Source organism: Pelophylax lessonae (genome assembly GCF_965119305.1).
Source record: "Pelophylax lessonae genome assembly, chromosome: 5".
Lineage (NCBI taxonomy): Eukaryota > Metazoa > Chordata > Amphibia > Anura > Ranidae > Pelophylax > Pelophylax lessonae.
In genome coordinates this window covers 562,541,126-562,565,205 of record NC_138772.1, presented here as the reverse complement: position 1 = coordinate 562,565,205, position 24,080 = coordinate 562,541,126, and the positions used below count along the sequence as shown (strand labels likewise).

Here is a 24,080-nt window from a genome sequence, read left to right as displayed (position 1 = left end):
GTACTGTATAACCAAGGCAGGAGGGGGGGGCCCTGTACTGTATAACAAGGAAGGAGGGGGGGGACCCTGTACTGTATAACAAGGAAGGAGGGGGGACCCTGTACTGTATACAAGGAAGGAGGGGGGACCCTGTACTGTATAACAAGGAAGGAGGGGACCCTGTACTTGTATAACAAGGAAGGGACCCTGTACTGTATTAACCAAGGAAGGAGGGGGGGGGCCCTGTACTGTATAACAAGGAAGGAGGGGGGACCCCTGTACTGTATAACAAGGAAGGAGGGGGGACCCTGTACTGTATAACAAGGAAGGAGGGGGGGACCCTGTACTGTATAACAAGGAAGGAGGGGGGACCCTGTACTGTATAACAAGGAAGGAGGGGGGACCCTGTACTGTATAACAAGGAAGGAGGGGGGGACCCTGTACTGTATAACAAGGAAGGAGGGGGGGGACCCTGTACTGTATAACAAGGAAGGAGGGGGGGACCCTGTACTGTATAACAAGGAAGGAGGGGGGGACCCTGTACTGTATAACAAGGAAGGAGGGGGGGACCCTGTACTGTATAACAAGGAAGGAGGGGGGGACCCTGTACTGTATAACAAGGAAGGAGGGGGGGACCCTGTACTGTATAACAAGGAAGGAGGGGGGGACCCTGTACTGTATAACAAGGAAGGAGGGGGGGACCCTGTACTGTATAACAAGGAAGGAGGGGGGGACCCTGTACTGTATAACAAGGAAGGAGGGGGGGACCCTGTACTGTATAACAAGGAAGGAGGGGGGGACCCTGTACTGTATAACAAGGAAGGAGGGGGGGACCCTGTACTGTATAACAAGGAAGGAGGGGGGGACCCTGTACTGTATACCAAGGAAGGAGGGGGGGACCCTGTACTGTATAACAAGGAAGGAGGGGGGGACCCTGTACTGTATAACAAGGAAGGAGGGGGGGACCCTGTACTGTATAACAAGGAAGGAGGGGGGGACCCTGTACTGTATAACAAGGAAGGAGGGGGGGACCCTGTACTGTATAACAAGGAAGGAGGGGGGGACCCTGTACTGTATAACAAGGAAGGAGGGGGGGACCCTGTACTGTATAACAAGGAAGGAGGGGGGGACCCTGTACTGTATAACAAGGAAGGAGGGGGGGCCCTGTACTGTATAACAAGGAAGGAGGGGGGGACCCTGTACTGTATAACAAGGAAGGAGGGGGGGACCCTGTACTGTATAACAAGGAAGGAGGGGGGACCCTGTACTGTATAACAAGGAAGGAGGGGGGGACCCTGTACTGTATAACAAGGAAGGAGGGGGGGACCCTGTACTGTATAACAAGGAAGGAGGGGGGGACCCTGTACTGTATAACAAGGAAGGAGGGGGGACCCTGTACTGTATAACAAGGAAGGAGGGGGGGACCCTGTACTGTATAACAAGGAAGGAGGGGGGGACCCTGTACTGTATAACAAGGAAGGAGGGGGGGACCCTGTACTGTATAACAAGGAAGGAGGGGGGGACCCTGTACTGTATAACAAGGAAGGAGGGGGGGACCCTGTACTGTATAACAAGGAAGGAGGGGGGGACCCTGTACTGTATAACAAGGAAGGAGGGGGGGACCCTGTACTGTATAACAAGGAAGGAGGGGGGGACCCTGTACTGTATAACAAGGAAGGAGGGGGGGACCCTGTACTGTATAACAAGGAAGGAGGGGGGGACCCTGTACTGTATAACAAGGAAGGAGGGGGGGACCCTGTACTGTATAACAAGGAAGGAGGGGGGGACCCTGTACTGTATAACAAGGAAGGAGGGGGGGACCCTGTACTGTATAACAAGGAAGGAGGGGGGGACCCTGTACTGTATAACAAGGAAGGAGGGGGGGACCCTGTACTGTATACCAAGGAAGGAGGGGGGGACCCTGTACTGTATAACAAGGGAAGGAGGGGGGGACCCTGTACTGTATAACAAGGAAGGAGGGGGGGACCCTGTACTGTATAACAAGGAAGGAGGGGGGGGACCCTGTACTGTATACCAAGGAAGGAGGGGGGGACCCTGTACTGTATAACAAGGAAGGAGGGGGGGACCCTGTACTGTATAACAAGGAAGGAGGGGGGGACCCTGTACTGTATAACAAGGAAGGAGGGGGGGACCCTGTACTGTATAACAAGGAAGGAGGGGGGGACCCTGTACTGTATAACAAGGAAGGAGGGGGGGGACCCTGTACTGTATAACAAGGAAGGAGGGGGGGACCCTGTACTGTATAACCAAGGAAGGAGGGGGGGACCCTGTACTGTATAACAAGGAAGGAGGGGGGGACCCTGTACTGTATAACAAGGAAGGAGGGGGGGACCCTGTACTGTATAACAAGGAAGGAGGGGGGGACCCTGTACTGTATACCAAGGAAGGAGGGGGGGACCCTGTACTGTATACCAAGGAAGGAGGGGGGGACCCTGTACTGTATAACAAGGAAGGAGGGGGGGACCCTGTACTGTATAACAAGGAAGGAGGGGGGGACCCTGTACTGTATAACAAGGAAGGAGGGGGGACCCTGTACTGTATAACAAGGAAGGAGGGGGGGACCCTGTACTGTATAACAAGGAAGGAGGGGGGGGACCCTGTACTGTATACCAAGGAAGGAGGGGGGGACCCTGTACTGTATACCAAGGAAGGAGGGGGGGACCCTGTACTGTATAACAAGGGAAGGAGGGGGGGACCCTGTACTGTATAACAAGGAAGGAGGGGGGGACCCTGTACTGTATAACAAGGAAGGAGGGGGGACCCTGTACTGTATACCAAGGAAGGAGGGGGGGACCCTGTACTGTATAACAAGGGAGGAGGGGGGGACCCTGTACTGTATAACAAGGAAGGAGGGGGGGGGCCCTGTACTGTATAACAAGGAAGGAGGGGGGACCCTGTACTGTATACCAAGGAAGGAGGGGGGGACCCTGTACTGTATAACAAGGGAGGAGGGGGGGACCCTGTACTGTATAACAAGGAAGGAGGGGGGGGGCCCTGTACTGTATAACAAGGAAGGAGGGGGGGACCCTGTACTGTATACCAAGGAAGGAGGGGGGGCCCTGTACTGTATAACAAGGAAGGAGGGGGGGCCCTGTACTGTATAACAAGGAAGGAGGGGGGGACCCTGTACTGTATAACAAGGAAGGAGGGGGGCCCTGTACTGTATAACAAGGAAGGAGGGGGGGCCCTGTACTGTATAACAAGGAAGGAGGGGGGGGACCCTGTACTGTATAACAAGGAAGGAGGGGGGGACCCTGTACTGTATAACAAGGAAGGAGGGGGGACCCTGTACTGTATACCAAGGAAGGAGGGGGGGACCCTGTACTGTATAACAAGGAAGGAGGGGGGACCCTGAACTGTATAACAAGGAAGGAGGGGGGGACCCTGTACTGTATAACAAGGAAGGAGGGGGGGACCCTGTACTGTATAACAAGGAAGGAGGGGGGGGACCCTGTACTGTATACCAAGGAAGGAGGGGGGGACCCTGTACTGTATACCAAGGAAGGAGGGGGGGACCCTGTACTGTATACCAAGGAAGGAGGGGGGGACCCTGTACTGTATACCAAGGAAGGAGGGGGGGACCCTGTACTGTATACCAAGGAAGGAGGGGGGACCCTGTACTGTATAACAAGGAAGGAGGGGGGACCCTGTACTGTATACCAAGGAAGGAGGGGGGGACCCTGTACTGTATAACAAGGAAGGAGGGGGGGACCCTGTACTGTATACCAAGGAAGGAGGGGGGGACCCTGTACTGTATAACAAGGAAGGAGGGGGGGACCCTGTACTGTATAACAAGAAAGGAGGGGGGGGCCCTGTACTGTATAACAAGGAAGGAGGGGGGACCCTGTACTGTATAACAAGGAAGGAGGGGGGACCCTGTACTGTATAACAAGGAAGGAGGGGGGGGACCCTGTACTGTATAACAAGGAAGGAGGGGGGACCCTGTACTGTATAACAAGGAAGGAGGGGGGGACCCTGTACTGTATAACAAGGAAGGAGGGGGGGACCCTGTACTGTATACCAAGGAAGGAGGGGGGGACCCTGTACTGTATAACAAGGAAGGAGGGGGGGACCCTGTACTGTATAACAAGGAAGGAGGGGGGGGCCCTGTACTGTATAACAAGGAAGGAGGGGGGGGCCCTGTACTGTATAACAAGGAAGGAGGGGGGGGCCCTGTACTGTATACCAAGGAAGGAGGGGGGGGCCCTGTACTGTATAACAAGGAAGGAGGGGGGGACCCTGTACTGTATAACAAGGAAGGAGGGGGGACCCTGTACTGTATAACAAGGAAGGAGGGGGGACCCTGTACTGTATAACAAGGAAGGAGGGGGGGACCCTGTACTGTATACCAAGGAAGGAGGGGGGGGACCCTGTACTGTATACCAAGGAAGGAGGGGGGACCCTGTACTGTATACCAAGGAAGGAGGGGGGACCCTGTACTGTATAACAAGGAAGGAGGGGGGGACCCTGTACTGTATAACAAGGAAGGAGGGGGGGACCCTGTACTGTATAACAAGGAAGGAGGGGGGGGCCCTGTACTGTATAACAAGGAAGGAGGGGGGGGACCCTGTACTGTATAACAAGGAAGGAGGGGGGGGCCTGTACTGTATAAAAAGGAAGGAGGGGACCCTGTACTGTATAACAAGGAAGGAGGGGGGGACCCTGTACTGTATAACAAGGAAGGAGGGGGGGACCCTGTACTGTATAACAAGGAAGGAGGGGGGGACCCTGTACTGTATAACAAGGAAGGAGGGGGGGGGCCCTGTACTGTATAACAAGGAAGGAGGGGGGGGCCCTGTACTGTATAACAAGGAAGAAGGGGGGGCCCTGTACTGTATAACAAGGAAGAAGGGGGGGCCCTGTACTGTATAACAAGGAAGAAGGGGGGGCCCTGTACTGTATAACAAGGAAGGAGGGGGGGACCTGTACTGTATAACAAGGAAGAAGGGGGGGCCCTGTACTGTATAACAAGGAAGGAGGGGGGGACCTGTACTGTATAACAAGGAAGGAGGGGGACCCTGTACTGTATATCAAGGAAGGAGGGGGGGACCCTATACTGTATAACAAGGAAGGAGGGGGGGCCCTGTACTGTATAACAAGGAAGGAGGGGGGACCCTGTACTGTATAACAAGGAAGGAGGGGGGGACCCTGTACTGTATAACAAGGAAGGAGGGGGGGACCCTGTACTGTATAACAAGGAAGGAGGGGGGACCCTGTACTGTATAACAAGGAAGGAGGGGGGGACCCTGTACTGTATAACAAGGGAGGAGGGGGGGACCCTGTACTGTATAACAAGGAAGGAGGGGGGGACCCTGTACTGTATAACAAGGGAGGAGGGGGGGACCCTGTACTGTATAACAAGGAAGGAGGGGGGGACCCTGTACTGTATAACAAGGAAGGAGGGGGGGACCCTGTACTGTATAACAAGGAAGGAGGGGGGACCCTGTACTGTATAACAAGGAAGGAGGGGGGGACCCTGTACTGTATAACAAGGAAGGAGGGGGGGACCCTGTACTGTATAACAAGGAAGGAGGGGGGGACCCTGTACTGTATAACAAGGAAGGAGGGGGGGACCCTGTACTGTATACCAAGGAAGGAGGGGGGGACCCTGTACTGTATACCAAGGAAGGAGGGGGGGACCCCGTACTGTATAACAAGGGAGGAGGGGGGGACCCCGTACTGTATAACAAGGAAGGAGGGGGGGACCCTGTACTGTATAACAAGGAAGGAGGGGGGGACCCTGTACTGTATAACAAGGAAGAAGGGGGGGCCCTGTACTGTATACCAAGGAAGGAGGGGGGGACCCTGTACTGTATACCAAGGAAGGAGGGGGGGGACCCTGTACTGTATAACAAGGAAGGAGGGGGGGACCCTGTACTGTATAACAAGGAAGGAGGGGGGGACCCTGTACTGTATAACAAGGAAGGAGGGGGGGACCCTGTACTGTATAACAAGGAAGAAGGGGGGGCCCTGTACTGTATAACAAGGAAGGAGGGGGGGACCTGTACTGTATAACAAGGAAGGAGGGGGACCCTGTACTGTATATCAAGGAAGGAGGGGGGGACCCTATACTGTATAACAAGGAAGGAGGGGGGGCCCTGTACTGTATAACAAGGAAGGAGGGGGGGACCCTGTACTGTATAACAAGGAAGGAGGGGGGGACCCTGTACTGTATAACAAGGAAGGAGGGGGGGACCCTGTACTGTATAACAAGGAAGGAGGGGGGACCCTGTACTGTATAACAAGGAAGGAGGGGGGGACCCTGTACTGTATAACAAGGGAGGAGGGGGGGACCCTGTACTGTATAACAAGGAAGGAGGGGGGGACCCTGTACTGTATAACAAGGGAGGAGGGGGGGACCCTGTACTGTATAACAAGGAAGGAGGGGGGGACCCTGTACTGTATAACAAGGAAGGAGGGGGGGACCCTGTACTGTATAACAAGGAAGGAGGGGGGGACCCTGTACTGTATAACAAGGAAGGAGGGGGGGACCCTGTACTGTATAACAAGGAAGGAGGGGGGGACCCTGTACTGTATAACAAGGAAGGAGGGGGGGACCCTGTACTGTATAACAAGGAAGGAGGGGGGGACCCTGTACTGTATACCAAGGAAGGAGGGGGGGACCCTGTACTGTATACCAAGGAAGGAGGGGGGGACCCCGTACTGTATAACAAGGGAGGAGGGGGGGACCCCGTACTGTATAACAAGGAAGGAGGGGGGGACCCTGTACTGTATAACAAGGAAGGAGGGGGGGACCCTGTACTGTATAACAAGGAAGAAGGGGGGGCCCTGTACTGTATACCAAGGAAGGAGGGGGGGACCCTGTACTGTATACCAAGGAAGGAGGGGGGGGACCCTGTACTGTATAACAAGGAAGGAGGGGGGGACCCTGTACTGTATAACAAGGAAGGAGGGGGGGACCCTGTACTGTATAACAAGGAAGGAGGGGGGGACCCTGTACTGTATAACAAGGAAGGAGGGGGGGACCCTGTACTGTATAACAAGGAAGGAGGGGGGGACCCTGTACTGTATAACAAGGAAGAAGGGGGGGCCCTGTACTGTATAACAAGGAAGGAGGGGGGGCCCTGTACTGTATAACAAGGAAGGAGGGGGGGACCCTGTACTGTATAACAAGGGAGGAGGGGGGGACCCTGTACTGTATAACAAGGAAGGAGGGGGGGACCCTGTACTGTATAACAAGGAAGGAGGGGGGGACCCTGTACTGTATAACAAGGAAGAAGGGGGGGCCCTGTACTGTATAACAAGGAAGGAGGGGGGGGCCCTGTACTGTATAACAAGGAAGGAGGGGGGGACCCTGTACTGTATAACAAGGGAGGAGGGGGGGACCCTGTACTGTATAACAAGGAAGGAGGGGGGGACCCTGTACTGTATAACAAGGAAGAAGGGGGGGCCCTGTACTGTATAACAAGGAAGGAGGGGGGGGCCCTGTACTGTATAACAAGGAAGGAGGGGGGGGCCCTGTACTGTATAACAAGGAAGGAGGGGGGGACCCTGTACTGTATAACAAGGAAGGAGGGGGGGACCCTGTACTGTATAACAAGGAAGGAGGGGGGGACCCTGTACTGTATAACAAGGAAGGAGGGGGGACCCTGTACTGTATAACAAGGAAGGAGGGGGGGACCCTGTACTGTATAACAAGGGAGGAGGGGGGGACCCTGTACTGTATAACAAGGAAGGAGGGGGGGACCCTGTACTGTATAACAAGGGAGGAGGGGGGGACCCTGTACTGTATAACAAGGAAGGAGGGGGGGACCCTGTACTGTATAACAAGGAAGGAGGGGGGGACCCTGTACTGTATAACAAGGAAGGAGGGGGGACCCTGTACTGTATAACAAGGAAGGAGGGGGGGACCCTGTACTGTATAACAAGGAAGGAGGGGGGGACCCTGTACTGTATAACAAGGAAGGAGGGGGGGACCCTGTACTGTATAACAAGGAAGGAGGGGGGGACCCTGTACTGTATACCAAGGAAGGAGGGGGGGACCCTGTACTGTATACCAAGGAAGGAGGGGGGGACCCCGTACTGTATAACAAGGGAGGAGGGGGGGACCCCGTACTGTATAACAAGGAAGGAGGGGGGGACCCTGTACTGTATAACAAGGAAGGAGGGGGGGACCCTGTACTGTATAACAAGGAAGAAGGGGGGGCCCTGTACTGTATACCAAGGAAGGAGGGGGGGACCCTGTACTGTATACCAAGGAAGGAGGGGGGGGACCCTGTACTGTATAACAAGGAAGGAGGGGGGGACCCTGTACTGTATACCAAGGAAGGAGGGGGGGGACCCTGTACTGTATAACAAGGAAGGAGGGGGGGACCCTGTACTGTATAACAAGGAAGGAGGGGGGGACCCTGTACTGTATAACAAGGAAGGAGGGGGGGACCCTGTACTGTATAACAAGGAAGGAGGGGGGGACCCTGTACTGTATAACAAGGAAGAAGGGGGGGCCCTGTACTGTATAACAAGGAAGGAGGGGGGGGCCCTGTACTGTATAACAAGGAAGGAGGGGGGGACCCTGTACTGTATAACAAGGAAGGAGGGGGGGACCCTGTACTGTATAACAAGGAAGGAGGGGGGGACCCTGTACTGTATACCAAGGAAGGAGGGGGGGACCCTGTACTGTATACCAAGGAAGGAGGGGGGGACCCCGTACTGTATAACAAGGGAGGAGGGGGGGACCCCGTACTGTATAACAAGGAAGGAGGGGGGGACCCTGTACTGTATAACAAGGAAGGAGGGGGGGACCCTGTACTGTATAACAAGGAAGAAGGGGGGGCCCTGTACTGTATACCAAGGAAGGAGGGGGGGACCCTGTACTGTATACCAAGGAAGGAGGGGGGGGACCCTGTACTGTATAACAAGGAAGGAGGGGGGGACCCTGTACTGTATACCAAGGAAGGAGGGGGGGGACCCTGTACTGTATAACAAGGAAGGAGGGGGGGACCCTGTACTGTATAACAAGGAAGGAGGGGGGGACCCTGTACTGTATAACAAGGAAGGAGGGGGGGACCCTGTACTGTATAACAAGGAAGGAGGGGGGGACCCTGTACTGTATAACAAGGAAGAAGGGGGGGCCCTGTACTGTATAACAAGGAAGGAGGGGGGGGCCCTGTACTGTATAACAAGGAAGGAGGGGGGGACCCTGTACTGTATAACAAGGGAGGAGGGGGGGACCCTGTACTGTATAACAAGGAAGGAGGGGGGGACCCTGTACTGTATAACAAGGAAGGAGGGGGGGGTAATATTCTATTCTATATCTATATAGTATATACTCCATACGAGGGAAGGAGTATACGGTATGTGGGCGGAGCTTGTGCCCGGTTGGGGGTGTGTCCTCACCTCAGTGGGGTTTGGCTGGGATTTGTAGTCCTCCGATCTCTTTTCCCACAATGCAGAGCGGAAATCCCAGCATTCTGTGCGACCGGAAGCGGAAGGGGCGGAGCTCCTGGGAACTTCCGGTGAATGGAGAAACCGGAGTCCGACTGAGGAGGTGAGAGACCCGAGAGAGGGAGGAGCCGAGAGGTAGACCCCGCCCATCTCCGGGCGCACTGCTCCCCACATCCCTCCCCCGCCGAATACACCCCGAAAAATCACCCATCCCCCTCCCTACACCCCAATATATAACCCTCTCCTCTATACACCCCAATATATAACCCTTCTCCTCTATACTACACCCCAATATATAACCCCTCTCCTCTATACACCCCAATATATAACCCCTCTCCTCTATACACCCCAATATATAACCCCTCTCCTCTATACACCCCAATATATAACCCCTCTCCTCTATACACCCCAATATATAACCCTCTCCTCTATACACCCCAATATATAACCCTCTCCTCTATACACCCCAATATATAACCCTCTCCTCTATACACCCCAATATATAACCCTCTCCTCTATACACCCCAATATATAACCCCTCTCCTCTATACACCCCAATATATAACCCCTCTCCTCTATACACCCCAATATATAACCCTCTCCTCTATACACCCCAATATATAACCCTCTCCTCTATACACCCCAATATATAACCCCTCTCCTCTATACACCCCAATATATAACCCCTCTCCTCTATACACCCCAATATATAACCCCTCTCCTCTATACACCCCAATATATAACCCCTCTCCTCTATACACCCCAATATATAACCCCTCTCCTCTATACACCCCAATATATAACCCTCTCCTCTATACACCCCAATATATAACCCTCTCCTCTATACACCCCAATATATAACCCTCTCCTCTATACACCCCAATATATAACCCTCTCCTCTATACACCCCAATATATAACCCCTCTCCTCTATACACCCCAATATATAACCCCTCTCCTCTATACTACACCCCAATATATAACCCCTCTCCTCTATACACCCCAATATATAACCCTCTCCTCTATACACCCCAATATATAACCCTCTCCTCTATACACCCCAATATATAACCCCTCTCCTCTATACACCCCAATATATAACCCCTCTCCTCTATACACCCCAATATATAACCCCTCTCCTCTATACACCCCAATATATAACCCTCTCCTCTATACACCCCAATATATAACCCTCTCCTCTATACACCCCAATATATAACCCCTCTCCTCTATACACCCCAATATATAACCCCTCTCCTCTATACACCCCAATATATAACCCCTCTCCTCTATACACCCCAATATATAACCCTCTCCTCTATACACCCCAATATATAACCCCTCTCCTCTATACACCCCAATATATAACCCCTCTCCTCTATACTACACCCCAATATATAACCCTCTCCTCTATACACCCCAATATATAACCCTCTCCTCTATACACCCCAATATATAACCCCTCTCCTCTATACTACACCCCAATATATAACCCTCTCCTCTATACACCCCAATATATAACCCTCTCTCCTCTATACACCCCAATATATAACCCCTCTCCTCTATACTACACCCCAATATATAATCCCTCTCCTCTATACACCCCAATATATAACCCCTCTCCTCTATACTACACCCCAATATATAACCCTCTCCTCTATACTACACCCCAATATATAACCCCTCTCCTCTATACACCCCAATATATAACCCTCTCCTCTATACACCCCAATATATAACCCCTCTCCTCTATACTACACCCCAATATATAACCCTCTCCTCTATACACCCCAATATATAACCCTCTCCTCTATACACCCCAATATATAACCCTCTCCTCTATACTACACCCCAATATATAACCCCTCTCCTCTATACACCCCAATATATAACCCCTCTCTATACTACACCCCAATATATAACCCTCTCCTCTATACTACACCCCGATATATAACCCTCTCCTCTATACACCCCAATATATAACCCCTCTCCTCTATACTACACCCCAATATATAACCCCTCTCCTCTATACACCCCAATATATAACCCCTCTCCTCTATACTACACCCCAATATATAACCCTCTCCTCTATACTACACCCCAATATATAACCCCTCTCCTCTATACACCCCAATATATAACCCCTCTCCTCTATACACCCCAATATATAACCCCTCTCCTCTATACACCCCAATATATAACCCCTCTCCTCTATACACCCCAATATATAACCCCTCTCCTCTATACACCCCAATATATAACCCCTCTCCTCTATACTACACCCCAATATATAACCCTCTCCTCTATACTACACCCCAATATATAACCCCTCTCCTCTATACACCCCAATATATAACCCCTCTCCTCTATACACCCCAATATATAACCCCTCTCCTCTATACACCCCAATATATAACCCCTCTCCTCTATACACCCCAATATATAACCCCTCTCCTCTATACACCCCAATATATAACCCCTCTCCTCTATACACCCCAATATATAACCCCTCTCCTCTATACACCCCAATATATAACCCTCTCCTCTATACTACACCCCAATATATAACCCCCTCTCCTCTATACACCCCAATATATAACCCCTCTCCTCTATACTACACCCCAATATATAACCCTCTCCTCTATACTACACCCCAATATATAACCCCTCTCCTCTATACACCCCAATATATAACCCTCTCCTCTATACACCCCAATATATAACCCCTCTCCTCTATACTACACCCCAATATATAACCCCTCTCCTCTATACACCCCAATATATAACCCCTCTCCTCTATACACCCCAATATATAACCCCTCTCCTCTATACACCCCAATATATAACCCCTCTCCTCTATACACCCCAATATATAACCCCTCTCCTCTATACACCCCAATATATAACCCCTCTCCTCTATACTACACCCCAATATATAACCCTCTCCTCTATACTACACCCCAATATATAACCCCTCTCCTCTATACACCCCAATATATAACCCCTCTCCTCTATACACCCCAATATATAACCCCTCTCCTCTATACACCCCAATATATAACCCCTCTCCTCTATACACCCCAATATATAACCCCTCTCCTCTATACTACACCCCAATATATAACCCTCTCCTCTATACTACACCCCAATATATAACCCCTCTCCTCTATACACCCCAATATATAACCCTCTCCTCTATACACCCCAATATATAACCCCTCTCCTCTATACACCCCAATATATAACCCCTCTCCTCTATACACCCCAATATATAACCCCTCTCCTCTATACACCCCAATATATAACCCCTCTCCTCTATACTACACCCCAATATATAACCCCTCTCCTCTATACACCCCAATATATAACCCCTCTCCTCTATACACCCCAATATATAACCCCTCTCCTCTATACACCCCAATATATAACCCCTCTCCTCTATACACCCCAATATATAACCCCTCTCCTCTATACACCCCAATATATAACCCCTCTCCTCTATACACCCCAATATATAACCCCTCTCCTCTATACACCCCAATATATAACCCCTCTCCTCTATACACCCCAATATATAACCCTCTCCTCTATACTACACCCCAATATATAACCCCCTCTCCTCTATACACCCCAATATATAACCCCTCTCCTCTATACACCCCAATATATAACCCCTCTCCTCTATACTACACCCCAATATATAACCCTCTCCTCTATACACCCCAATATATAACCCCTCTCCTCTATACTACACCCCAATATATAACCCTCTCCTCTATACACCCCAATATATAACCCTCTCCTCTATACACCCCAATATATAACCCTCTCCTCTATACACCCCAATATATAACCCCTCTCCTCTATACTACACCCCAATATATAACCCCTCTCCTCTATACACCCCAATATATAACCCCTCTCCTCTATACACCCCAATATATAACCCCTCTCCTCTATACTACACCCCAATATATAACCCCTCTCCTCTATACTACACCCCAATATATAACCCCTCTCCTCTATACACCCCAATATATAACCCCTCTCCTCTATACACCCCAATATATAACCCCTCTCCTCCATACTACACCCCAATATATAACCCTCTCCTCTATACACCCCAATATATAACCCTCTCCTCTATACACCCCAATATATAACCCTCTCCTCTATACACCCCAATATATAACCCTCTCCTCTATACACCCCAATATATAACCCTCTCCTCTATACACCCCAATATATAACCCTCTCCTCTATACTACACCCCAATATATAACCCCTCTCCTCCATACTACACCCCAATATATAACCCTCTCCTCTATACACCCCAATATATAACCCTCTCCTCTATACACCCCAATATATAACCCTCTCCTCTATACTACACCCCAATATATAACCCCTCTCCTCTATACACCCCATTATATAACCCTCTCCTCTATACACCCCAATATATAACCCCTCTACTCTATACTACACCCCAATATATAACCCCTCTCCTCTATACACCCCAATATATAACCATCTCCTCTATACACCCCAATATATAACCCCTCTCCTCTATACACCCCAATATATAACCCCTCTCCTCTATACTACACCCCAATATATAACCCCTCTCCTCTATACTACACCCCAATATATAACCCCTCTCCTCTATACTACACCCCAATATATAACCCCTCTCCTCTATACACCCCAATATATAACCCCTCTCCTCTATACACCCCAATATATAACCCCTCTCCTCTATACTACACCCCAATATATAACCCCTCTCCTCTATACACCCCAATATATAACCCCTCTCCTCTATACACCCCAATATATAACCCCTCTCCTCTATACTACACCCCAATATATAACCCCCTCTCCTCTATACACCCCAATATATAACCCCTCTCCTCTATACACCCCAATATATAACCCCTCTCCTCCATACTACACCCCAATATATAACCCCTCTCCTCTATACACCCCAATATATAACCCCTCTCCTCTATACACCCCAATATATAACCCTCTCCTCTATACACCCCAATATATAACCCCTCTCCTCTATACACCCCAATATATAACCCCTCTCCTCTATACACCCCAATATATAACCCCTCTCCTCTATACACCCCAATATATAACCCCTCTCCTCTATACACCCCAATATATAACCCCTCTCCTCTATACCACACCCCAATATATAACCCCTCTCCTCTATACCACACCCTAATATTTCTACCTATAGACATCCCAACCTTCTGATGCCCTCAAACCATAACTCCTCCTATTGACATCCCGACCATTATTTTTCCTGGATCTATGAATCCCGGCACCTTTATACCGTACATTGATCGGTATGTTGCTGCGTGTGTTCCGAGTTCCCGGTATAATCTGACGTCTTCTCTATGTTCTGTGCTCCCGGTATAATCTGACGGCTTCTCTATGTTCTGTGCTCCCGGTATAATCTGACGGCTTCTCTATGTTCTGTGCTCCCGGTATAATCTGACGGCTTCTCTATGTTCTGTGCTCCCGGGATAATCTGACGTCTTCTATGTTCTGTGCTCCCGGTATAATCTGACGTCTTCTCTATGTTCTGTGCTCCCGGTATAATCTGACGTCTTCTCTATGTTCTGTGCTCCCGGTATAATCTGACGGCTTCTCTATGTTCTGTGCTCCCGGTATAATCTGACGTCTTCTCTATGTTCTGTGCTCCCGGTATAATCTGACGTCTTCTATGTTCTGTGCTCCCGGTATAATCTGACGTCTTCTATGTTCTGTGCTCCCGGTATAATCTCACGGCTTCTCTTAGGGCTGGGCGATAAAACGATACCGATATGTATCGCGATAGTCACGTGATCGATAGCAATAAAAAAATTGAACGATAAAACGTTTGATATTAGAACTTGAAAGTACTATGTTTTTTTCGCCTTTTTCCGCTTGTGCTGCCAGCCCCCGCGTAACTACACACACCCTGGGGCTCCAGCCAGCTCGTAGTCCGCCGCACAGGAACCGAACTCCCCAGTTTGAAAAAAAAAATAGTACTTTCAATTTAAACTAAAAAAGGTTTAAAAAAACTAAAATCTGACGGCTTCTCTATGTTCCGTGCTCCCGGTATAATCTGACGTCTTCTCTATGTTCTGTGCTCCCCTTATAATCTGACGTCTTCTCTATGTTCTGTGCTCCCGGTATAATCTGACGTCTTCTCTATGTTCTGTGCTCCCGGGATAATCTGACGGTTTCTCTATATTCCGTGCTCCCGGTATAATCTGACGGCTTCTCTATGTTCTGTGCTCCCCTTATAATCTGACGTCTTCTCTATGTTCTGTGCTCCCGGTATAATCTGACGTCTTCTCTATGTTCTGTGCTCCCGGTATAATCTGACGTCTTCTCTATGTTCTGTGCTCCCGGTATAATCTGACGTCTTCTCTATGTTCTGTGCTCCCGGGATAATCTGACGTCTTCTCTATGTTCTGTGCTCCCAGTATAATCTGACGTCTTCTCTATGTTCTGTGCTCCCCTTATAATCTGGCGGCTTCTCTATGTTCTGTGCTCCCGGTATAATCTGACGTCTTCTCTATGTTCTGTGCTCCCGGTATAATCTGACGTCTTCTCTATGTTCTGTGCTCCCGGTATAATCTGACGTCTTCTCTATGTTCTGTGCTCCCGGGATAATCTGACGGCTTCTCTATGTTCTGCGCTTCCGGTATAATCTGACGGCTTCTCTATGTTCTGTGCTCCCGGTATAATCTGACGGTTTCTCTATGTTCTGTGCTCCCGGTATAATCTGACGGTTTCTCTATGTTCTGTGCCCCCGGTATAATCTGACGGTTTCTCTATGTTCTGTGCTCCCGGTATAATCTGACGTCTTCTCTATGTTCTGTGCTCCCGGGATAATCTGACGGCTTCTCTATGTTCTGTGCTCCCGGTATAATCTGACGGCTTCTCTATGTTCTGTGCTCCCGGTATAATCTGACGTCTTCTCTATGTTCTGTGCTCCCGGTATAATCTGACGTCTTCTCTATGTTCTGTGCTCCCGGTATAATCTGACGTCTTCTCTATGTCCTGTGCTCCCGGTATAATCTGACGTCTTCTCTATGTTCTGTGCTCCCGGTATAATCTGACGGCTTCTCTATGTTCTGTGCTCCCGGTATAATCTGACGTCTTCTCTATGTTCTGTGCTCCCGGTATAATCTGACGTCTTCTCTATGTTCTGTGCTCCCGGTATAATCTGACGTCTTCTCTATGTTCTGTGCTCCCGGTATAATCTGACGTCTTCTCTATGTTCTGTGCTCCCGGTATAATCTGACGTCTTCTCTATGTTCTGTGCTCCCGGTATAATCTGACGTCTTCTCTATGTTCTGTGCTCCCGGGATAATCTGACGGCTTCTCTATGTTCTCTGCTCCCGGTATAATCTGACGGCTTCTCTATGTTCTGTGCTCCCGGGATAATCTGACGTCTTCTCTATGTTCTGTGCTCCCGGTATAATCTGACGTCTTCTCTATGTTCTGTGCTCCCGGTATAATCTGACGGCTTCTCTATGTTCTGTGCTCCCGGTATAATCTGACGTCTTCTCTATGTTCTGTGCTCCCGGTATAATCTGACGGCTTCTCTATGTTCTGTGCTCCCGGGATAATCTGACGTCTTCTCTATGTTCCGTGCTCCCGGTATAATCTGACGGTTTCTCTATGTTCTGTGCTCCCGGTATAATCTGACGTCTTCTCTATGTTCTGTGCTCCCGGGATAATCTGACGGCTTCTCTATGTTCTGTGCTCCCGGTATAATCTGACGGCTTCTCTATGTTCTGTGCTCCCGGTATAATCTGACGTCTTCTCTATGTTCTGTGCTCCCGGTATAATCTGACGGCTTCTCTATGTTCTGTGCTCCCGGTATAATCTGACGTCTTCTCTATGTTCTGTGCTCCCGGTATAATCTGACGTCTTCTCTATGTTCTGTGCTCCCGGTATAATCTGACGTCTTCTCTATGTTCTGTGCTCCCGGGATAATCTGACGGCTTCTCTATGTTCTCTGCTCCCGGTATAATCTGACGGCTTCTCTATGTTCTGTGCTCCCGGGTTAATCTGACGTCTTCTCTATGTTCTGTGCTCCCGGTATAATCTGACGTCTTCTCTATGTTCTGTGCTCCCGGTATAATCTGACGGCTTCTCTATGTTCTGTGCTCCCGGTATAATCTGACGTCTTCTCTATGTTCTGTGCTCCCGGTATAATCTGACGGCTTCTCTATGTTCTGTGCTCCCGGGATAATCTGACGTCTTCTCTATGTTCCGTGCTCCCGGTATAATCTGACGTCTTCTCTATGTTCTGTGCTCCCGGGATAATCTGACGTCTTCTCTATGTTCTGTGCTCCCGGTATAATCTGATGGCTTCTCTATGTTCTGTGCTCCCGGTATAATCTGACGGCTTCTCTATGTTCTGTGCTCCCGGTATAATCTGACGTCTTCTCTATGTTCTGTGCTCCCGGGATAATCTGACGGCTTCTCTATGTTCTGTGCTCCCGGTATAATCTGACGGCTTCTCTATGTTCTGTGCTCCCGGTATAATCTGACGTCTTCTCTATGTTCTGTGCTCCCGGTATAATCTGACGTCTTCTCTATGTTCTGTGCTCCCGGTATAATCTGACGGCTTCTCTATGTTCTGTGCTCCCGGGATAATCTGATGGCTTCTCTATGTTCTGTGCTCCCGGTATAATCTGACGTCTTCTCTATGTCCTGTGCTCCCGGTATAATCTGACGGTTTCTCTATGTTCTGTGCTCCCGGTATAATCTGACGTCTTCTCTATGTTCTGTGCTCCCGGTATAATCTGACGGCTTCTCTATGTTCTGTGCTCCCGGTATAATCTGACGGCTTCTCTATGTTCTGTGCTCCCGGTATAATCTGACGTCTTCTCTATGTCCTGTGCTCCCGGTATAATCTGACGGTTTCTCTATGTTCTTTTCTTTCAGCCAAGCTCTGAACTCCCAGGACGTTATGAGCGATCAGAATGATGGAACACACATGTGGAATCCTCCTGGGTCTGATGAGGACGACGATTGCCAGACACCTTATACAGGTGGGGAGAGGTCTGAGCGAGGAGGAGAGGTAGGATCAGTGTGCAGGGGGAGGGGGAAGGATAGGCAGGGGGTGACTGGAGGAGGAGAAGGAAGGAAGGGCAGGGGGTGACTGGAGGGGAGAAGGAAGGAAGGGCAGGGGGTGACTGGAGGAGGAGAAGGAAGGGCAGGGGATGACTGGAGGGGAGAAGGAAGGAAGGGCAGGGGATGACTGGAGGAGAATAAAGGAAGGGCAGGGGGTGACTAAAGGAGGAGAAGGAAGGAAGGGCAGGGGATGACTGGAGGAGGAGAAGGATGGAAGGGCAGGGGATGACTGGAGGAGGAGAAGGATGGAAGGGCAGGGGATGACTGGAGGAGGAGAAGGATGGAAGGGCAGGGGATGACTGGAGGAGGAGAAGGATGGAAGGGCAGGGGATGACTGGAGGAGGAGAAGGAAGGGCAGGGGATGACTGGAGGAGGAGAAGGAAGGGCAGGGGATGACTGGAGGAGGAGGAAGGAAGGGCAGGGGGTGACTGGAGGAGGAAGAGGAAGGAAGGGCAGGGGATGATTGGAGGAGGAGAAGGAAGGGCAGGGGGTGACTGGAGGGGAGAAGGAAGGAAGGGCAGGCGGTCACTGGAGGGGAGAAGGAAGGAAGGGCAGGGGGAGGGGGTCACTGGAGGGAAGTAAGGGCAGAATACAATGGGAGTGAGAAAAATGGAACAGGAAGGAGGAGAGGAAAGTGGGAAGGATGGGAGTAGAAATGGAAGGGCTTGGAGGGGAAGGAGAAGAGCAGAGAGAGGTAAGAGATGGGCGGTGAGGGGTAGGAGAAGGGCAGGGAGAGAAAGGGGAAGGGCAGGGAGAGGAAAGGGAAAGGCAGTGAGAGGAAGGGGAAGGGCAGGGAGAGGAAATGGAAAGGCAGTAAGAGGAAGGGGAAGGGCAGGGAGAGGAAAGGGAAAGGCAGTGAGAGGAAGGGGAAGGGCAGGGAGAGGAAAGGGAAAGGCAGTGAGAGGAAGGGGAAGGGCAGGGAGAGGAAAGGGAAAGGCAGTGAGAGGAAGGGGAAGGGCAGGGAGAGGAAAGAGAAAGGCAGTGAGAGGAAGGGGAAGGGCAGGGAGAGGAAAGGGAAAGGCAGTGAGAGGAAGGGGAAGGGCAGGGAGAGGAAAGGGAAAGGCAGTGAGAGGAAGGGGAAGGGCAGGGAGAGGAAAGGGAAAGGCAGTGAGAGGAAGGGCAGGGAGAGGAAAGGGAAAGGCAGTGAGAGGAAGGGGAAGGGCAGGGAGAGGAAAGGGAAAGGCAGTGAGAGGAAGGGGAAGGGCAGGGAGAGGAAAGGGAAAGGCAGTGAGAGGAAGGGGAAGGGCAGGGAGAGGAAAGGGAAAGGCAGTGAGAGGAAGGGGAAGGGCAGGGAGAGGTAGGAGAAAGAAGGAGTAGGGCAGAGAAAGGTAGGAGAGAATCAGGGGGAGGAAGGGGAAGGGCAGGGGGAGGTAGAGGGAGGAAGGGCAGGAAGAGGTAGAGGGAGGAAGGGAAGGGCAGGATGAGGAAGGAGAAGGGCAGGGAGAGGGAGGAAGGGAAGGGCAGCAAAAGCTGATATGTAATTGTTTCATGAACAGAGAAAGTAACAGGGAAGGGTTATAACCTCTGTCAGGTTTTTAAGAGATAATCTTCTCTTAGACAGTTGTCACCAGAACTTGTGTCCCCATTTAAAGATTTCCTTGCTTTTTGCTCCAGTGACAGCCAGAATTTTGGATTGCCACAAGAACACATAGAGAGAGGGGGAGGGGGAATCTACCTGGAGGGGGACTCAGACTGCAATACAAACCTGGCAAAGATCCTCACTCTTCCACACTCTGTGTTGGGTTTAGGGACATCCTCCCTGGGTTGGGTTTAGGGACATCCTCTCTGGGTTGGGTTTTGGGACATCCTCTCTGGGTTGGGTTTAGGGACATCCTCTCTGGGTTGGGTTTAGGGACATCCTCCCTGGGTTGGGTTTAGGGACTTTCTCTCTGGGTTGGGTTTAGGGACATCCTCTCTGGGTTGGGTTCAGGGACATTCTCTGGGTTGGGTTTAGGGACATCCTCTCTGGGTTGGGTTTAGGGACATCCTCTCTGGGTTGGGTTTAGGGACATCCTCTCTATGTTGGGTTTAGGGACATCCTCTCTAGGTTGGGTTTAGGGACATCCTCTCTGGGTTGGGTTTAGGGACATCCTCCCTGGGTTGGGTTTAGGGACTTCCTCTCTGGGTTTGGTTTAGGGACATCCTCTCTGGGTTGGGTTTAGGGACCTCCTCTCTGGGTTGGGTTTATGGACCTCCTCTCTGGGTTGGGTTTAGGGACCTCCTCTCTGGGTTGGGTTTAGGAACATCCTCTCTGGGTTGGGTTTAGGGACATCCTCTCTGGGTTGGGTTTATGGACCTCCTCTCTGGGTTGGGTTTAGGGACCTCCTCTCTGGGTTGGTTTTAGGGACCTCCTCTCTGGGTTGGGTTTAGGCACATCCTCTCTGGGTTGGGTTTAGGGACCTCCTCTCTGGGTTGGGTTTAGGTACATCCTCCCTGGGTTGGGTTTAGGGACTTCCTCTCTGGGTTGGGTTTAGGGACCTCCTCTCTGGGTGGGTTTAGGGACCTCCTCTCTGGGTTGGGTTTGGGTACGTCCTCTCTGGGTTGGGTTTAGGGACATCCTCTCTGGGTTGGGTTTAGGGACATCCTCTCTGGGTTGGGTTTAGGGACATCCTCTCTAGGTTGGGTTTAGGGACATCCTCTCTGGGTTGGGTTTAGGGACATCCTCCCTGGGTTGGGTTTAGGGACATCCTCTCTAGGTTGGGTTTAGGGACATCCTCTCTGGGTTGGGTTTAGGGACTTTCTCTCTGGGTTGGGTTTAGGGACCTCCTCTCTGGGTTGGGTTTAGGGACTTTCTCTCTGGGTTGGGTTTAGGGACATCCTCTCTAGGTTGGGTTTAGGGACATCCTCTATAGGTTGGGTTTAGGGACATCCTCTCTGGGTTGGGTTTAGGGACATCCTCTCTAGGTTGGGTTTAGGGACATCCTCTCTGGGTGGGTTTAGGGACATCCTGTCTAGGTTGGGTTTAGGGACTTTCTCTCTGGGTTGGGTTTAGGGACATCCTGTCTAGGTTGGGTTTAGGGACATCCTCTCTGGGTTGGGTTTAGGTACATCCTCCCTGGGTTGGGTTTAGGGAGTTCCTCTCTGGGTGGGTTTAGGGACATCCTCTCTAGGTTGGGTTTAGGGACATTCTCTCTGGGTTGGGTTTAGGGACATCCTCTCTGAGTTGGGTTTAGGGACATCCTCTCTGGGTTGGGTTTAGGGACCTCCTCCCTGGGTTGGGTTTAGGGACATCCTCTCTGGGTTGGGTTTAGGGACATCCTCTCTAGGTTGGGTTTAGGAACATCCTCCCTGGGTTGGGTTTAGGGACTTTCTCTCTGGGTTGGGTTTAGGGACATCCTCTCTGGGTTGGGTTCAGGGACATTCTCTGGGTTGGGTTTAGGGACATCCTCTCTGGGTTGGGTTTAGGGACATCCTCTCTGGGTTGGGTTTAGGGACATCCTCTCTAGGTTGGGTTTAGGGACATCCTCCCTGGGTTGGGTTTAGGGACTTTCTCTCTGGGTTGGGTTTAGGGACATCCTCTCTGGGTTGGGTTCAGGGACATTCTCTGGGTTGGGTTTAGGGACATCCTCTCTGGGTTGGGTTTAGGGACATCCTCTCTGGGTTGGGTTTAGGGACATCCTCTCTGGGTTGTGTTTAGGGACATCCTCTCTGGGTGGGTTTAGGGACATCCTCTCTGGGTTGGGTTTAGGGACATCCTCTCTGGGTTGGGTTTAGGGACATCCTCTCTGGGTTGGGTTTAGGGACATCCTCTCTGGGTTGGGTTTAGGGACATCCTCTCTGGGTGGGTTTAGGGACATCCTCTCTGGGTTGGGTTTAGGAACATCCTCTCTGGGTTGGGTTTAGGGACATCCTCTCTGGGTTGGGTTTAGGGACATCCTCTCTAGGTTGGGTTTAGGGACATCCTCTCTAGGTTGGGTTTAGGGACATCCTCTCTAGGTTGGGTTCAGGGACATTCTCTAGGTTGGGTTTAGGGACATCCTCTCTAGGTTGGGTTTAGGGACATCCTCTCTAGGTTGGGTTTAGGGACATCCTCTCTGGGTTGGGTTTAGGGACATCCTCTCTGGGTTGGGTTTAGGGACATCCTCTCTGGGTTGGGTTTAGGGACATCCTCTCTGGGTTGGGTTTAGGGACATCCTCTCGGGGTTGGGTTTAGGGACCTCCTCTCTGGGTTGGGTTTAGGGACATCCTCTCTGGGTTGGGTTTAGGGACATCCTCTCTGGGTTGGGTTTAGGGACATCCTCTCTGGGTTGGGTTTAGGGACATCCTCTCGGGGTTGGGTTTAGGGACCTCCTCTCTGGGTTGGGTTTAGGGACTTCCTCTCTTGGTGGGTTTAGGGACATCCTCTCTGGGTTGGGTTTAGGGACATCCTCTCTGGGTTGGGTTTAGGGACATCCTCTCTGGGTTGGGTTTAGGGACATCCTCTCTGGGTTGGGTTTAGGGACATCCTCTCTGGGTTGGGTTTAGGGACATCCTCTCGGGGTTGGGTTTAGGGACCTCCTCTCTGGGTTGGGTTTAGGGACATCCTCTCTTGGTGGGTTTAGGGACATCCTCTCTGGGTTGGGTTTAGGGACATCCTCTCTGGGTTGGGTTTAGGGACATCCTCTCGGGGTGGGTTTAGGGACATCCTCTCTGGGTTGGGTTTAGGGACATCCTCTCTGGGTTGGGTTTAGGGACATCCTCTCGGGGTTGGGTTTAGGGACATCCTCTCTGGGTTGGGTTTAGGGACCTCCTCTCTGGGTGGGTTTAGGGACATCCTCTCTGGGTTGGGTTTAGGGACATCCTCTCGGGGTTGGGTTTAGGGACATCCTCTCTGGGTTGGGTTTAGGGACATCCTCTCTAGGTTGGGTTTAGGGACATCCTCTCTGGGTTGGGTTTAGGGACATCCTCTCTGGGTTGGGTTTAGGGACCTCCTCTCTGGGTTGGGTTTAGGGACATCCTCTCTTGGTGGGTTTAGGGACATCCTCTCTGGGTTGGGTTTAGGGACATCCTCTCGGGGTTGGGTTTAGGGACATCCTCTCGGGGTTGGGTTTAGGGACCTCCTCTCTGGGTTGGGTTTAGGGACATCCTCTCTGGGTTGGGTTTAGGGACATCCTCTCTGGGTTGGGTTTAGGGACATCCTCTCTGGGTTGGGTTTAGGGACATCCTCTCGGGGTTGGGTTTAGGGACCTCCTCTCTGGGTTGGGTTTAGGGACATCCTCTCTTGGTGGGTTTAGGGACATCCTCTCTGGGTTGGGTTTAGGGACATCCTCTCTGGGTTGGGTTTAGGGACATCCTCTCGGGGTTGGGTTTAGAGACATCCTCTCGGGGTTGGGTTTAGGGACATCCTCTCTGGGTTGGGTTTAGGGACATCCTCTCTGGGTTGGGTTTAGGGACATCCTCTCTTGGTGGGTATAGGGACATCCTCTCTGGGTTGGGTTTAGGGACATCCTCTCTGGGTTGGGTTTAGGGACATCCTCTCTGGGTTGGGTTTAGGGACCTCCTCTCTGGGTTGGGTTTAGGGACATCCTCTCTGGGTTGGGTTTA

The 24,080-nt window shown here is 51.2% G+C and overlaps 3 protein-coding genes across 4 annotated transcripts in view; 1 reads left to right on the top strand and 2 right to left on the bottom strand.

The window, feature by feature from the left end:
• Window positions 1-9,444, bottom strand: part of LOC309556124 (uncharacterized protein) — a 43,835-nt gene extending 34,391 nt beyond the window's left edge. The window contains exon 1 of the mRNA XM_082258471.1: window positions 9,358-9,444. The gene's annotated coding sequence lies outside the window, so the exon portion shown is untranslated. The remainder of the gene's footprint in view (window positions 1-9,357) is intronic.
• LOC309556128 (uncharacterized protein) overlaps window positions 1-24,080 on the bottom strand; it is a 419,953-nt gene that overhangs the window by 145,690 nt on the left and 250,183 nt on the right. The gene's annotated exons all lie outside the window — the stretch shown is intronic.
• The window catches only part of LOC309556127 (uncharacterized protein), a 35,156-nt gene continuing 20,491 nt past the window's right edge, over window positions 9,416-24,080 (top strand). Inside the window, exons 1-2 of one of the 2 annotated variants that reach the window (XM_082258476.1) lie at window positions 9,416-9,508; window positions 18,369-18,475. In XM_082258476.1, coding sequence (XP_082114602.1) covers window positions 18,394-18,475 — 82 coding nt within the window. In that variant the 5' untranslated portion in view covers window positions 9,416-9,508; window positions 18,369-18,393. Of the gene's footprint in view, window positions 9,509-18,368; window positions 18,505-24,080 lie in introns of both variants that reach the window. The other variant, XM_082258477.1, reaches the window with a different exon arrangement.